Source organism: Daucus carota, chromosome 1 (genome assembly GCF_001625215.2).
Source record: "Daucus carota subsp. sativus chromosome 1, DH1 v3.0, whole genome shotgun sequence".
NCBI classification, from domain to species: domain Eukaryota; kingdom Viridiplantae; phylum Streptophyta; class Magnoliopsida; order Apiales; family Apiaceae; genus Daucus; species Daucus carota.
In genome coordinates, this window is record NC_030381.2 from 51,980,873 (window position 1) to 51,996,291 (window position 15,419).

Consider the following 15,419-nt stretch of genomic DNA (forward strand, 5'->3'; position numbering starts at 1 on the left):
TACAAACTAGAACAGAGGTTTACTATTCTAATAAAAGTTTAGATTCAAAATCTGAAAATAATATTAAATAAAGTTAATTAAACTACTTTTATAATTTAATTTTAATTTTGATTAATTGATTTTTCATCTGATTCAATTAATTACGATATCGGTGTACATAAATTATAATTTAAACGAATTTTATAGCCACCAAAACTTGAAAACCCAAAATTTTCAATGGGCTTTATTTGGGCTTACAGGGCTCTGATTATTGGACTTCTAGGTTTGATAAACTTTTCGCTTCTGCAGAGAGTGGCACAGACATATCGAACACAAAGTTCAGACAGTCATCATCGAAGCTATTGACCGTTAAACCCCGTTGTTAAGGTTTGTTCTCTTGATTCTTGAACGAGGTATTGTAATTACTGTTGCACAGACATGTTTCATTCTAGTTTTGTTGTGTTTTGTGCTTTAGTTAATGTGTTTGGTTTAATGACTTGTGTTATATATGCTTATCGTAACTAGCAGTAGATGATTGGGATTAATAATCTTTATACTGTCTGTGATTATGTCTGTTGGCGTTGCTAGTTGCTGTGTAAGTTTTTTTCGAATTGGGTAATCGAATTTTATTACTTGAGTTTGGATAAGCTTAGTGATGGGCGAAAACCGAATGTACAAGGGGCATGTGATGTTTGTCCTGCGTAATTGTATAGTTATTAGGACACTGAGATTTTTGATAAGTTGTTGGGATTAGATTTTGTTTGTTTTGGTGTCGGTTTTGTTGAAACAAGTATGCGGATTTGACAGAGGTGCTTATCAAAACTAGCTGTATGTAATTAGGATTAATAATCTTTATGCTGTCTATGATTATGTAAAAGATTAAATAGGTGTTGTCTGTTGGCGTTGCTAGTTACTGTGTAACTTTCTTTTGAATTGGATTATCAAATTCTATTGCTTGAGTTTGGATAGCGTAATAATGCACCAAAGCCGAATGTACAAGGGGGAGGGGGAGGGGATGTTTGCCCCGCGTAATTGTGTAGTTATTACGACACTAGATTTTTATAAGTTGTTGGGATTAGATTTTGTTTGTTCTGTCGGTTTTGTTCAAACAAGTATATGGATTTGACAGAGGTACTTTTAAAATGCGGTATAAAGGGAAAATATGCGCATCGTGTATAAAGTGAAATCTTAGTATATTAAATGTTCTTTGGGTACTGCTCATTACATGAGAAACAGGTTGAGTATAGTTGATATTAGGGTGCGGAGGTCTGGCGCAAGAGAAATGACTATAAAGTATAAACTATAATTGGTCCTCATCTTCTGGTTTTGGATTGGAATTTGAATGGTCTCTAGAAAACATAAACTTACATGTCATTGCAAAGCTTTTAATTCTGCGTCTATTTTTATAGTCTTGATTATTACTCTTTTATCATTTAATCAATATTAATAAAAAAGAAAACTCGCATCGAATACCATAATAATAGTAAAAAGGTAAAGAATTTGAACAGAATGTAGTAGTTTATTGGAAATTGAAGTCTACCCAGAAGTTAATATTTTATGGTTTAAAAAATCTTTCTGTCCTTGTAGAAACCCATTTACCTATTATTTCTCTTGATATTCACGGTAGATCATTTGGTGACACAAACTGGACAACAAAACTGTGTCATTTTCTGTTTTCTAATTCTCTAAGCTATGCATAACAGCAAGATGAAAAATTAAAGTTGGGACCAATCCTATCTCATTTGCTCAATATAAAAGAAATCCAACACCCCCTTTAACATCTCCACAGCAATACCAGTGGCTGCTTCCAAACAGCTAAAATGATTTCATCATAATGTTCCTTCTCAAAATTTTTTTATTTGCTCAAGTATCTGATAAATATCAGCTGATGAGAACCTACAAGAAGACAAGAACTGTGACGACCCGGATTTTTCAGAAATTATTTTATTATTTTTATTCATAATTTTCGAGAAAAATGAGAAATAAAATACAATATTTTATTCCAGTTTAAAAATTTTCAAAATAAAATAAAATAAATATGTGTTTAAATTATTTTCCTAGTCATTGGGGTTATGGAAAAATATCTGTCGATCGTACAATTATCTTTTACGAGATTTAATCGAATTATTTGTGTACGATTATGTTTATATGTGTGCATTTATTTCTGCTTTTGATATTATTATATTATTTTAAAAATAAAAAAATATAAAAAAATTACTATCTTCTTAAATGGATATTGATGTTTGTAAAAATTACAAAGATAATTTGAATAATTATTTTAGTTGCTCAATAGTGATCATAGATATTTTTAGAAGATTTTAAAATATTAAAAATAATATTTCAATAAAGAGATGCTTTTATATGTTTTCTGAATATAATTAACTTTTAAACTTCGTATAAATTCTGATATTGCTCTACAAATCCCGAAACTTTTATTTTATCAATTTTATAATATTTCGGGATTTATAAAAATATTTCGGTGATTTTTGGGTGTAATTTTATAGCAGGTTATCTCCGTAAATCAGTTAAAAACAGATACAGGACAAAATGATTAATCAGCTTATATTTCATGTGGCACTTGTATTTTATGCCACATATCTGTATTCTTTTATTTGTGTTAGCCACGTAATAAGCCATCCACCGTTTTATTCCTTTTCTTTTTTTTAATCAAAACCCTTCTTCTGTTAATCTTTCAATCCCACCGCCCCTGTTCTTCCTGATTTCTTCCTGAAGTGCGGCCAACACTGCTTCGCCATTCGACTAATCACACACCACCGCTGTTCTTTCCATCTTCCTGGTCGCTGCGTAGCTGTTCTCGAAGCCAATCATTGGCTTTCAATTCTTCGGCCAATTAACTCCGTTTTCTGGCCAGCAGTCCACCCCATCTTTGATTATTACGATTGGGTATATCTCGAATTGTCTCCTCTATTAGTTATGTGTGTATGTATATGTGTAGAACTGCTTGTGTGATGTCTATTGCTGTGAATTAGTAAATTTTTATTCAAATCAGAATACACACAAATATATGTAGTTATATGGGTTGTGTTCATTATAATATTTGTTAATTGCAAGGTTTGTGTGGTATTAAACTAAATAATTTAGTACGGCTGATTGTTGGGTACTTGAATTAACAAGAGTATATGACCGGGTATCAAACTTGTTGATGTAAGAACATATGTACAAGTATGATGATTGTTTACATGTTTTTGGAAGGATAATTTAAGAGTTTAAATAGTGGATTAAAGTTTTAAAACTATATGTGATCAAAGTTGAATTTCTAGACTACTGCAGGTCTGTTATTGCGATACAAATTCTGGGCTCATAGGGTCGAGTTATATGCTTAATCTTTGTATGGTTATGTGCTCCTTGAAGTCTAGTTTCTACTCGCGAAAGAATTAGATTAATTTAATAAATGAGCTAAAAGATATGTATGTTTTACTGTGAATTGAGCAAAAAATTCTGGGCAGGTGTGTCCTATTCCACGCCCTGTTTTGCTACCTTAAAATAGAGCTTTGCCTCTGAAATTTTTATTGGAGTTATATGTTAGTATCTGGAATATGTCATTAAAATTTTATACAAACAGACCAATTTTTCTATTTATTAAAATTCTTAGCGTGGGGCTGGTTCTGCAGGACAGATTCAGGTTCTTAACTTGCAGGCTCTGTTTTAGTCCCTTAAACATGGAATTTGGTTCTGCAATTTTTATAGTAGATTGGATTAATGTTTAGGGAGGTCTCATAAAAATTTCAAGTGAAAAACTTGTATTTTTGATTTATTAAAAATGTTTGAATATCGGTAGCGCATACTTGTGAAAATTCTGTTTTGCTGTCACAAAAAGAATTGTTTTTGCAAGTTTAAATCTATGAGTTGGGTTTGAAATTTCTATCATCTCTGCGTATAAGATTTATAAATATCTTTGAGAAATATTTTGTTAAAAGGTTGAATTATTGACTTATGATTTAGCATATGATTTCAGAGTTTGCTAATTATTTAAATTCAGTCAATGAGTAGTGGTTGATGGTATTTGATTGGCTTATTGAGTTGGTTGAGTTGATTACTTGTTGAATAGTATAGGAAAACAGGTGGATAGTCCGATAAATAGAGGAGATGCTGCCAAATTTTCGATAGAAATTATATATGTTTCACTTGTTGAAGGATATTAAATATTTAAGAATAAGGTAACATGGTTGATTGAAACATGTTATATGTTAACTTATCAATATTGACTTTTAATAGCTATAAAAGTTTATTGTCCAACTATGTGCTATGTGTTTATCTGACTATATAATATGTATATGGATTTACGAAGGGTAGCTAATTACGGATTTTATATGTTATTCGATATTAGTTAACTCCGTCTGCGTTGACAACTGAAGTACTGTGTTACTCTTGGAGAATCAACCGAGACTTGTCTATCAAGGACAGATCAAGGACATTCAGAAATAGTTAAATATAGGGGTGATCATCAAACCGCGTAGGGGTGATCATCAAACCGCATAAACCGCAAAAACCGCCCGCACCGCACCAAACCGCACCGCGATACGTGGTTTTTAATTTTTGTGGTGCGGTTGCGGTTTGAAAATTTGTCAAACCGCAAGGTGCGGTGCGGGTTGCGGTTTTTATTTTACAAAATGCGGTTAAAACCGCACCGCACCGCATTTGATATATTATATAATAAAATATATTAACTATATATATAAATATATATATATATATATATATTAGAGGATATATGCATTAGTATGCTACTTTATTAGATATCAATTTGGGCCTCAGGTGGTCTGGAATGTAAGGATGTGTATATGTTCTGCCTACTGTTTATTTTGTTTATTTTTAGTTTTTACCTATCTGTTAAAATCATTTCTTAATATATTAAATTATATGTACTTTATTTGAAAGCATTTAATATGAATAATTAAGGCATTTTATGCTGAACTTTATATAAAACATCTTGACAGGTTTGCTTGCTTTCAATTCATTTCTTCAGGCCTTGGCTTTTAGTATTCGTATTTCCATTTTTATCATATTATATTTTCTCAGAAAAAAATTTAATTATTGACAAATTTTATAATTTAATTTTAACATATAATAATATATAAACCGCATAAACCGCACCGCAACCGCACCGCATTTTCGTGGTGCGGTTTATGTGGTTTTAACTTTTCGTGGTGCGGTTGCGGTTTGAGAAATTGGCAAAACCGCATACGCGGTTTGGTTTGCGGTTTTAGCCGAAAACCGCACCGCCCGCACCGCGATCACCCCTACTTAAATAGCTTTGCGAATTGAATGAGGAATAGTTCCTTAAGACGAAGCTGTGCTGTGAGATAGTCCGGTAGAATTAAATTCGTATGAAAATCAGCAGAACTGAGGCAAGTATCCCTATCTTCACTTATTGTTTAAGTGATATTTTCTTTAAACCCTTATGCAATTAATTCTATTTCCAACTTGTGATTACTGCAAGTCTTCCTCTTCAAACTCTATATTTAGAAGCAAGTGCTCTTTCCTTAAAACTTGTATTTATTACAAATGCATGACTTAAGTACGATTTTGAGTTGGAAAGAGTGACTTATCAAATTGATACACATGGTTTCAAAATTTCTATAAATGATTTTCATAACTCGGTTTAGTTCCTATGGTTGTAAGGCTTATCCGTTGTAAGTATACTTCCGATGGAATAAACCTTTTCTTAAAATGCAAATTCTTTAGAACTGGGAAGTAAAAGAAAAATTCAGATATAATCATTGGACTATTGTTTTGTTTGCGTAAAAGGCCGATGCCCAGCTTTGCGTAAGAGGTCTATGCCCAGCCTATTGTTTTGTTTGCGTAAGGGGTGAAATTGAGTTTTAATTTAAATCATTTTTTTTATATATTCAGGTTTTGAAATACTTGTTTTAATTTCTTTCGAAAATACAGGTTTTAAATTGTTTTTCTTTTAGTGGCACCAAATCCAGACCCCCGGATTTGAGGGCTGTCACAAGAACTAAGCCTGATATAGGTTTAATTGTTTTACCTTTTATATATATCACTAAAGGGTTACCTTTAAATATATCACTAAAGGTTGCCTTCTCGTTTAGTAAATCCATAAAAGTAGTAACTCTTAAAATTTGATTATGTATGCGGTGAACTGAATTTAGTAGATTCTGGGATGTGTTGGATTTACTCGTATCTATTTTTGGCTAAGGGCAGTGGGTAATATGTCTTATAAGCATGCTTGTAGAAATCGGGAATCAGAATTAATCGGTTGACCTGCCGATTCAGGATTTATCCGATATTTTTCCGATAAATCGGGGATTTTTAGTCAATTTTTTTAATAATAAATCGGGGATTTTTATAACACTGCTAATAAGTAGTAACTTAACATATAATCTCTGTGTCACTGTTGCTTGATATACCAGTTGCATTGGTATTATTCATGGCTTGAATTTCTTTGTGTTTTGAGTTTCATTATATGATACACTTATTTTTGTGTGCGCAAAATTACAGCTCGAAGAATGTAAGAGGAAAGTGTGGAAACAACCAGAGAGTGACAATTGTCTATTATGAGATCTATGAGTAGGAATAAGCACTCATTTGCTAAATTGGTAAATTTGAGCTTCAAGTAAATTTGTAGGAATTATAATCATGTCTATAAAATAGTAAATTCAATTGCTTGCACCCCTAATTTTATCCCCCTTTCAACCCAATGTAGCATTATTATGTATTGGTATGTATCAAAGAGTTTTGCACTTTTACTATTTACTGCGAGAGCCTGTTATACATGTAATATGCATACTGTTAATGTTTCATTTCTTAAGTATAAAGACTAAAGAGTCCATTCTTAGCAAATACCTTTGCTTTTTTGTTTCACGTGGTATATGACAAACATTATGCATTGTATTGTTTTAAACTATAATGCCATGGTAGGAGATTATTTACACTAATTATGGAGATAATCGCAAAATTGTGAGAAGTAATAGCTTTACATAAATGACTCATGTACTGTGTCTACATGTTGTTCCAGTGTTAACCAGAATTACTTCGGTGTAAAGAAATCTTCATGGATCTTGAAATAGACCTGCTTGATGACATTTTGGCTGACAACGCTACAAAAAACGGTAATCTAGGATTGTTTTCCGTTCAATTGCTGTTTACTTAGTATTCATTATCGATGCTATGGTGATGTTTCTTAAATAAAATTTGTTTGCACTTTGCAGCTAGGCCTAGTGGCAAGTTTCGACCTAAGGCCAAACCAAAACCAAGAAAGGAATCATTTGCTCCAAGTCAATCCGCTCAGCCTGTTATTATTTCAGAACATGAAAGCAAAAATGCTTCCGAAAACACTCTAGATGATACTATAATAATTCCTCCACTTGATGATAATAAAAATTCCAAATCAACAAGCCTTCCAACGGAGCATCTTCCTGATAAAGAGAATGACGGCTCCACAGGTGGCTCACATTTGGATGCTTTGTTGAGTGGCATAACTGGAGACTATAATTCTTCCTTCGGAAATGTGAAAGGAAAGGCAAGAATAATTTTTCTTATACATATGTATATTTAAGTTTACTAATGTCCTTGCTCCATTTGATCATGCTTTATGTTCTTTACAGGAAGGCGACACAGGCTCTTTGATGGAGAACTCAGATGCTTTTCTTTCTCAAGCAACTACTGTAACTGGTAAGCACCAGACTCCTACATTCCAGGTGTATACCTCTTACTTCATTAGGTAATTGCTACAAGTTGTAATGGAAGAAAATGACATGTCTCTTTTAATCTTACATGACTAAATCGGAAGAAAATGTTCAAAATCATTTCCTTCAACTCTAAAGCTTCAATTTTTATTATTTGTTCAGAGACAGAAACCACCTATGTTGACTCGTCCAGGAATGAAGAAGTTATATTAGACAGTGCACGTGATACTTCTGTACATCATGGAATGCAGCGATTCAATACTTCCAGTTTTTGCTTAGATTATGAACTTCCCGCTTCTCTTGATACCTTCCATGAGGAATTCACTTCAAATACAGATGGATATTTTCAAGTTGAGAATGAGTACTTTGAAATTGAGGATTGATATATAACCTTTATTACTAATGATTTTATGATATTATACATCTTACTGATCATGTTGTTTGGCTTATTGACTTGGTGCAGGTGGGCAATACTTCTCCTTTTCTAGAAACTCAAAATATTACGACTGAGTTCACTTCTAGGACTGGTGTGTGCAACATACTTGTGCTTTTCACAATTTTCTTTTTATTTGGTTTCGGTTCTTTATGGTTTTTATCTTTAATTATAGGACGGCACACTGAGAAACTCCAACCCAAGCCTAAACTACAAAATCAGGAAGAGACACATTGTTCTACTGTTCATAATCCAGATAATGTTCCGCCAGTACCTTCTCAAACTGATAACTTCGATGAAGGCTCCATACCTGCAGTCCCTCTTGATGATATGATTGATTTCTCATCCATGGAGTTTGATGATTCTGTTCCTACTGATCCTGCACCTGAGATTTCAGGCTTTGTGGTGACTTCACACACTGAAGAACAAAATATTGTTCCTGATCCTTCTGATGTTGGTGTTCAACACTGCAAGTTTCATGCATTTCTTGGCTATTTTGTTTACTCATTTGTACTCAATCTACACTTATTGTTTTCAGAAGGAAAGAGGAAGAACCGACACGGGGTTGGAACATTCGGTGGAGCACCTAATACTTTCCACATCTGGTCTAGAAGAGAAACATGGTAGATCATCTAAGCGCCTCAAAAAAAAGAAACATGTACATCAACTTGTCGATGAGCCTGAGGAACATGATCTTGAAACTGGTCAACTTACAGCTGAATATCCTAAAGGTTCAGCTGTAACTGAGGATGACCATACTGACAAAGATTATCTGTTGGAAGATGATCGTCCCAATAAAAAGGTAAGAGGAAAGTCCAAGAAACTTGTTGCTGAGAAAGAAAAAACTGTTCGAAAGCGTAAGAAAGCGAATGAAGCATCAAAACAGCCAACCAAAACATCGAAGAAGAAGTTCTCTCACTCAACTAGGAGACGTGGAAGATTTGGTAAGTTGCTGTGTATGATGTTGTTGCATGATGTAAATAGAGACATAATTTCCTACCTAATACTATCCTTTGTATTAGATAAGGACTGGCTTAAAACCCCCGAGGATGAGCTTGAAATCTCTGACTTGCCACTTAAGGATATAATTCTACTTGGGGAGTACAGGGAATGGATGGCGGTATGAATTTAAGCATACTTAGTTGTACATTGGTTTTTTTTGCTTAAACATACTATTTTCTCAGACAGTAGATGCCAGTACATATTTTTGTTTGGTTTATGTGTATATTGAATGATATGTGTGATCCTCTAATAATTTGCTTATCTTATATATTTTGCCCAGAAAAAAAATCCAGAGACATCACAAACGCCGCCTGTTACTAATCACAGGTAATAATATTACAGTGTTACATTGTTTCATTTTGCTAAGCTCATCAGTGTAGATATTGTTTGATTGATAGTTTAAGAATATACAAATACATACTCTTGTAATCTTCAGTATATACAATAAATACACGAGGCCAGGCATGTGGCCCCTGTATGATAGAGTGGTTGGTGATTGAGCTTTTAACATGCATGCCCTCTTTCTGTAATAAACTCTGCATTTGCAGTTCTGATGTCTATATATAAAGGCTGGAAATAAAGGTGAAGGGAATTGCTTTTCTGTATCAAGTCTACAGAAATGAAGCTACTGATCTTATATAGGAAAACATACAGAGATGAATCTGTGTAAAGTTGCTCTAACATATGGACAATGTGATAAGCAAAAATATATTTTGATGTTAAACAGTACCTAAGTGAGTCTATTGAAAAGGATGGTGTTTTATGATGAATAAAAGAAATTAAATTCCAGTAATTTTTAAATTACAAGAATGAAGAAACCTTAATCTTTAACAATTATACATTGGACAGCGCTGCCAAGTCTCCTGCCAGATACTATGATGAAGACGATGATAGGTTTGCTTCAGAACATGAACAGGAGTTTAATGATGAACATGAAAATGTAGCAGTTCAAGATAATGGTACCTACTTCAACTATCAGTCTCACATGAAGAAAACACCCCGTGGAAAATGGACAAAACAAGACACTGAGTTGTTCTATCAGGTTTGTCTTCCTGCTATATTTATATCGATTCTCTGAATCTTTTAACTACCTACTTTCTCTACTTCATAAACTATTTGTTTCCTGCTATATCAGAACTAAAAACCGACTTAAAGCAGCCAAGTTGTAACACAAATTGTAATAATATGACCTTATGTTATGTTATGTATAAAAGTTTGGTACTTTCTCTGTCCCTTTCATTTCTTAACATTTCTTTTTCACTGCTCGACACGCATTTTAATGCGTCTAAAAAACATAGTTCTGCAATCTTTTTTAAAAATTTTCTTTTTCTGAATAAAAATTTAAACATCAAACTTTTATTCGGAAAATAAAATTTTTAAAAAAAGTTATGAAACTATACTATATAGGAGCATTAAAGTCCGTGCCACGCCCCCGTCCCCCAATGTTAAGAATTGAGAGGGACGGAGGGAGTATAATTTAGCAAACAAAAGTGTTTGTTATTACTTTGATAAGTTAAAAATTAGTTTAATTTAGACGTGTAGTTTGGTAGCACATTTTGACATGTCAAAATCAATGAAATAGTATACGGTGGTTTTAAATGTAAATATGGCAATTTGAAGAGGAATAGTCTATACTGAATTTTATCTTAATTTCTTAAATAGTCTTGCAGCTCGTATCTTAAAGTTTAAAGTTAAAGTGCATAGTTACAACATGGCATAATATGCATCTAAACAAGTTTTATTTTAAAAACAAGTTATTGGTAAAGGTTCTCTAATATAATAATAGATCTAATGAAAAGACTTGACTGTTCAAAAACAAATTGACAAAGAACTTGGAAAACATCTACATGTACCCCAAGGTTTGCATGCTTCTTTTCGGCAATAGCTTATTTCGCTTCTCTGACAACTCACTTTTCCCTTCCTCTTTTTTCAAAATCTTCTCTACAGTAGCAGAAAGAAGTGCATATGTTTTACTACTGTTTATTTCTAGTTTGGTTGTCGGTGCTTGGTACATAAAACCATTTGAATGTGCTAATGTGATCAATGCCATTTTGAACATTTGTTTTTTTGAAATTAAATTGGATCTTTTAATATTGCAGCTGGACTGCAATTATTAAGCATAATTTGGAGTTTTCACGGTTAACTCATGATTTGTTCTGTATTTTCTAATACTAGGCTCTGCAGCAGTTTGGAACAGACCTAACTATGATAACTCAACTTTTTCCTGGTCGCACTCGTAATCAAATAAAATTGAAATACAAAAAAGAAGAACGAGATCACCCTATGAGACTTCACGATGCCCTGACCACAAGGTCAAAAGGCAAGTAAATTTTGTCTCTTCTCTCAGTTTCTTTTATGCTAAATTTTTTTCTAATCTTCTTTCTAAGTTTGTTTAATGAGTTGGGACTTGTCGAAGAACATTATGTACTAACGAGTACAGTATATTAATTTATTCCTGAGTGTTGACATTCCTTCTATTTGTATTCATGTAATTGCACGAGCAAGTTGTATCTAATAATTTGTTTGTTTCAGATCATTCCCACTTTCAGCTAATTATTGATCAGGTCAAGAAAGCTGTTGCTGAGCGAAAGCAGATCTCCGAGACAGATGACTTGGATATATTACCAGAGGAACAGCCCGAAGGGCTTCCTCCTGAAGTGAATGTATGTCTTTATCCTTCTCTTGAGTTTATGGATTCACACAAAAATCGTATATCATACACTGCCATCTGTTCTTTAACCCATAGCTAAGTATAGTTTACTGTCAGTTTATCACTATATCCTTCGCTAGCCTGGGTGAGTTTGGTGTTTTCCTTAGTTTTAGAAATCTTACTAATGGCTGCAGGAGGGTACAAAGTCTGCGGAGGTCGAGGGTCCAGTAGAAGATGAAGGTCCTGCAGCTACAGGTCCGGTAGAGTCTTCGGACAGTGATGATGATGAAAAGAGATGGAGTCAGTTCAGAAGTGACCTGTAACTGCCAGCTATACTCACTGTTTTCTTCTTCATCTGCTGTTACAATCCTCTGATTCTTTAATAAATTCTCTGGGATGCCTTCTTTCATCCATACTGAAATGTACTTTACTGTACACATGGTCATGGACAAATACAAAGCATCTTAGGCTAAATGCTATGTGACGCACCGTTTGTGGCCAGCTGAATCCAAATCATTGTGTCACACGTATGGTACCTAAAGCATGTGACCAGGTATGATAGGTCCGACGATACTCGATTCTTTTTTACCCGACTAGAACTTACCGAAATCGATTTGAATTTGAATTTAAATGTAAAAACTTTTTTTGGTCTCTCCCTTGAATGGGGAAAAAACCCAATCTTTTCTTGAATTAATGATATATTGTATGTTGTTGTACGACGTATTTAAGATGACTGTTGGTAATTCGTTTCATTTTTTACCCTAGCACTCGCTCACACCTCATCTCCATGTAAAGTTTTATAGATATTATGTATGCATGTCTTTGTTGCGTCAACTGAGCTGTTGAAGTGGTTTTTTTTATAATAGGTCATTCGAAATATTAACTTCAATCTCTGTTACGTCTTATTCCGAATTTTTATGCAAATAATGTGATAAACAAATTATTGAGTAATTTTAACTGAATGACTTATGTAAATAAATGAAATTTGAATAAGAAAACCGAAACAATTATTGAGTTATCTAACATTTTTTTCGCCGTCTTAGTACGCTTAGTCACTTAACAATTCCTGGAACATTGATTATAGAACATGGGCCAAATTGCCAACAAAATGTTGGTGTGGTGGTAGAGCTTATGTACCCTCTTCTGGGAGGTCGGGAATTTGACCCCCAACGTGTGCGTTTGTAATCATTTAGCAAAAAAAAACATGAGCAATATATATTTTATTAAAGAGTCGATTTTTCCGTATTATGGGCCAGTTTTCATAAGCATAAATGATATACGATAAAGTGTAAATCAATTATTTTAACTTGGACCAATCTTCGCAGTTTCCAGGCCTGCAATTTGGATCATTTTTCATTGTATTACTCGGCCCTAGGCCCGCGTTTGATCTCGAATGTTCTAGATTTATCATTCTCCACTTTAAATATCAAAATCAATGACAAAACACTAAACAAAATCACTCCATCTTCTCCATTTCCACAAATTTATATGCTCGAGATCTTTTCAATCAACATCTATCAATTCAGTTTAAACACATATATCATATATGTGTGTCTCAATAATTAATTACTTTTAATTATACATCGTGTATGTTATTATCATTGATTATCTTGAATGATAACAAAGAGATCCATAATTGGGTATACAAAAGATGAGTTAACATCTATATCGATCTTAATGGTCCAGATATGTTAACTATAATCCTGATCGAGTAAGATATAACATAATTCATTATATTTGTTTCTTTTATTATTGTGTTGGTGATATTGATGGGTAACTCCAATAAACAATGAAGATAATACTCCTGAAAATTGGCTATGATCTGTGATGAATCTAGTGGTGATGGTGAAACAGTTCGTAGTCTATTGACATTGAAAAAAGATTGTGGCAATTGGACTAAACAGTTTAAACTTGAGGATTGTATAAAGAATGATCATGTAATTCTATATCTGGGTGATGGACAATTTGTTGTTGTTGGAGTAAGTTATTATAGACGTCGAAGTCGATCTATCTATTACTACAACAATAAGAAAAATGCCAAAGAGTATCTTGGAGCATCTCCGGCCAGACAGGTTACTTCAGTTGTCAAGTTCAATGAGAGCCTTGTTTCCGTCAAAGGGTTTAAACAACTAGAATATGGAGTATTCACATCAGATAGTATCATATAAAGAAACACAATGCATAATGTTGGTCATCAGCTTTTCAATTTCAGTTCGATCTCTTGTTTTTTAGTACTTTCTTGTATCATTAAGCTTTGTTTCCATTAAAACATTAGAACAAGTGAAGTCTACAAACAATTAGCTTTGTATAAACTTACTTTTTATTGAATGTGCTTGCATTATATGAACTACTTTATATTTTATGTTTGAACTTTGTACACTAGGTAAATCTCCTTAATTTCAAAGTTGTTGAATTTTAGTGTATAGTGTTGTTTACTTTTAAATAGAAGTTTATAATGTGGATTGCTATATGCCTATATCGTATTTGATTTCTTTGTATGCATTATTTTGCTTGTATATCTTTGTAGCGAGAGAAAAAACTTATATTTATAAAAACATGTTTGAGATATATTGAAGAGATTATTGCAGTTTGTAACCTTCAACTTTGGCTTATTGGCAGATGAGTACCCATACTTTGAAACATGATAGTTGACATCCTAAAATTTATAGTATGTTGCAGTTTGTAACCCTTCCGTTAAAGTTAAATAGAAGGTGTTAGTTCAGGGACATTTTCATACTTGCATAATATAATTTTTAATTTTTATCAAAAAGATTATCCAATAATTCGATTTTTTTACTCCCAACTATTATAACTTTGGAAGAAATTAAATATAAGAATTTCAATCTCATTAAAATTACCTAAATATTTTTTTTTTCGAATAACAAGTTCTTAAATTATAAAAAATTCAATCTCATATTTCGTTTGCATAATATGATTTTAAAAAAATACAATTAAATCGTACTTTATTCAATTAAAAAAATGTATTTATTATAAAAAGAATCAATATTTTTTAAATATTAAATAGAATTATTACATATGTATTTTTGGTAAAAAAAATGAAAAGTTATATATTATGCAAGTACGAAAATGTCCCTGAACTAAAAACTCATATTTAACTTTAACGGGATTATTTAGGAGAAGGGTTACAGACTGCAACACATTATAAACTTTGAGGTTCAACTGTCACATCTCAAAGTATGGGTACGCCAATGAGCCAAAATTGAGGGTACAAACTGCAATAATCTCTATATCATCCTCCACATCTTCAAGTCATACTTAGTGGCATATTTAGCAATGCATTCAATTATAATTATTAGGAATTTTTTTTCCCATTCATTAAATTCAGGTGTATTGAACTTGAATTTTAAAAATATATATTATAATGTATTAGTTAGAATTTAATTATCCTAAAAAGTATTGGATTTTCAATTATACATAAAAACTCGATTGTAATCAATTAAAATTATTCAAAATCCAAATATGATGATATTCAAAAGTTCATAGATATTTTTTTGGTTTTGGACTTTTTGAAATGATCAGATTGTTCTATAAAGTTTGTATTTTTTTAAAAAAAATTCTCTCCATAATCCATGATATTTTGAAGAATTATGTTTTGACTCTTAGAATTCTTCATTAACTCTATAATATTATTTCAATTTTGATAAACTCCGTTTAAAATTCGGAT

At 32.5% G+C, this 15,419-nt stretch overlaps 1 protein-coding gene across 5 annotated transcripts; it reads left to right on the top strand.

The window, feature by feature from the left end:
* Positions 1–226: 226 nt before the first annotated feature.
* LOC108205068 (uncharacterized) lies at positions 227–12,450 on the top strand. Of its 5 annotated transcripts, none has more exons than XM_017374846.2 (15): positions 256–366; positions 6,463–6,560; positions 6,980–7,073; positions 7,173–7,483; positions 7,569–7,635; positions 7,812–7,999; positions 8,113–8,176; positions 8,258–8,535; positions 8,621–9,026; positions 9,105–9,202; positions 9,365–9,411; positions 9,934–10,126; positions 11,260–11,404; positions 11,617–11,747; positions 11,929–12,450. In XM_017374846.2, exons 3-15 carry the CDS (start codon positions 7,016–7,018, stop codon positions 12,055–12,057), a joined length of 2,115 nt encoding a protein of 704 aa, XP_017230335.1. In that variant the 5' UTR covers positions 256–366; positions 6,463–6,560; positions 6,980–7,015; the 3' UTR covers positions 12,058–12,450. The 5 variants fall into 5 exon arrangements, with proteins under 5 accessions (XP_017230332.1, XP_017230335.1, XP_017230333.1 ...); XM_064086029.1 differs by lacking the exon at positions 256–366 and adding an exon at positions 5,242–5,348; XM_017374843.2 differs by lacking the exon at positions 6,463–6,560 and having other exon boundaries at positions 227–366.
* Positions 12,451–15,419: the final 2,969 nt, after the last annotated feature.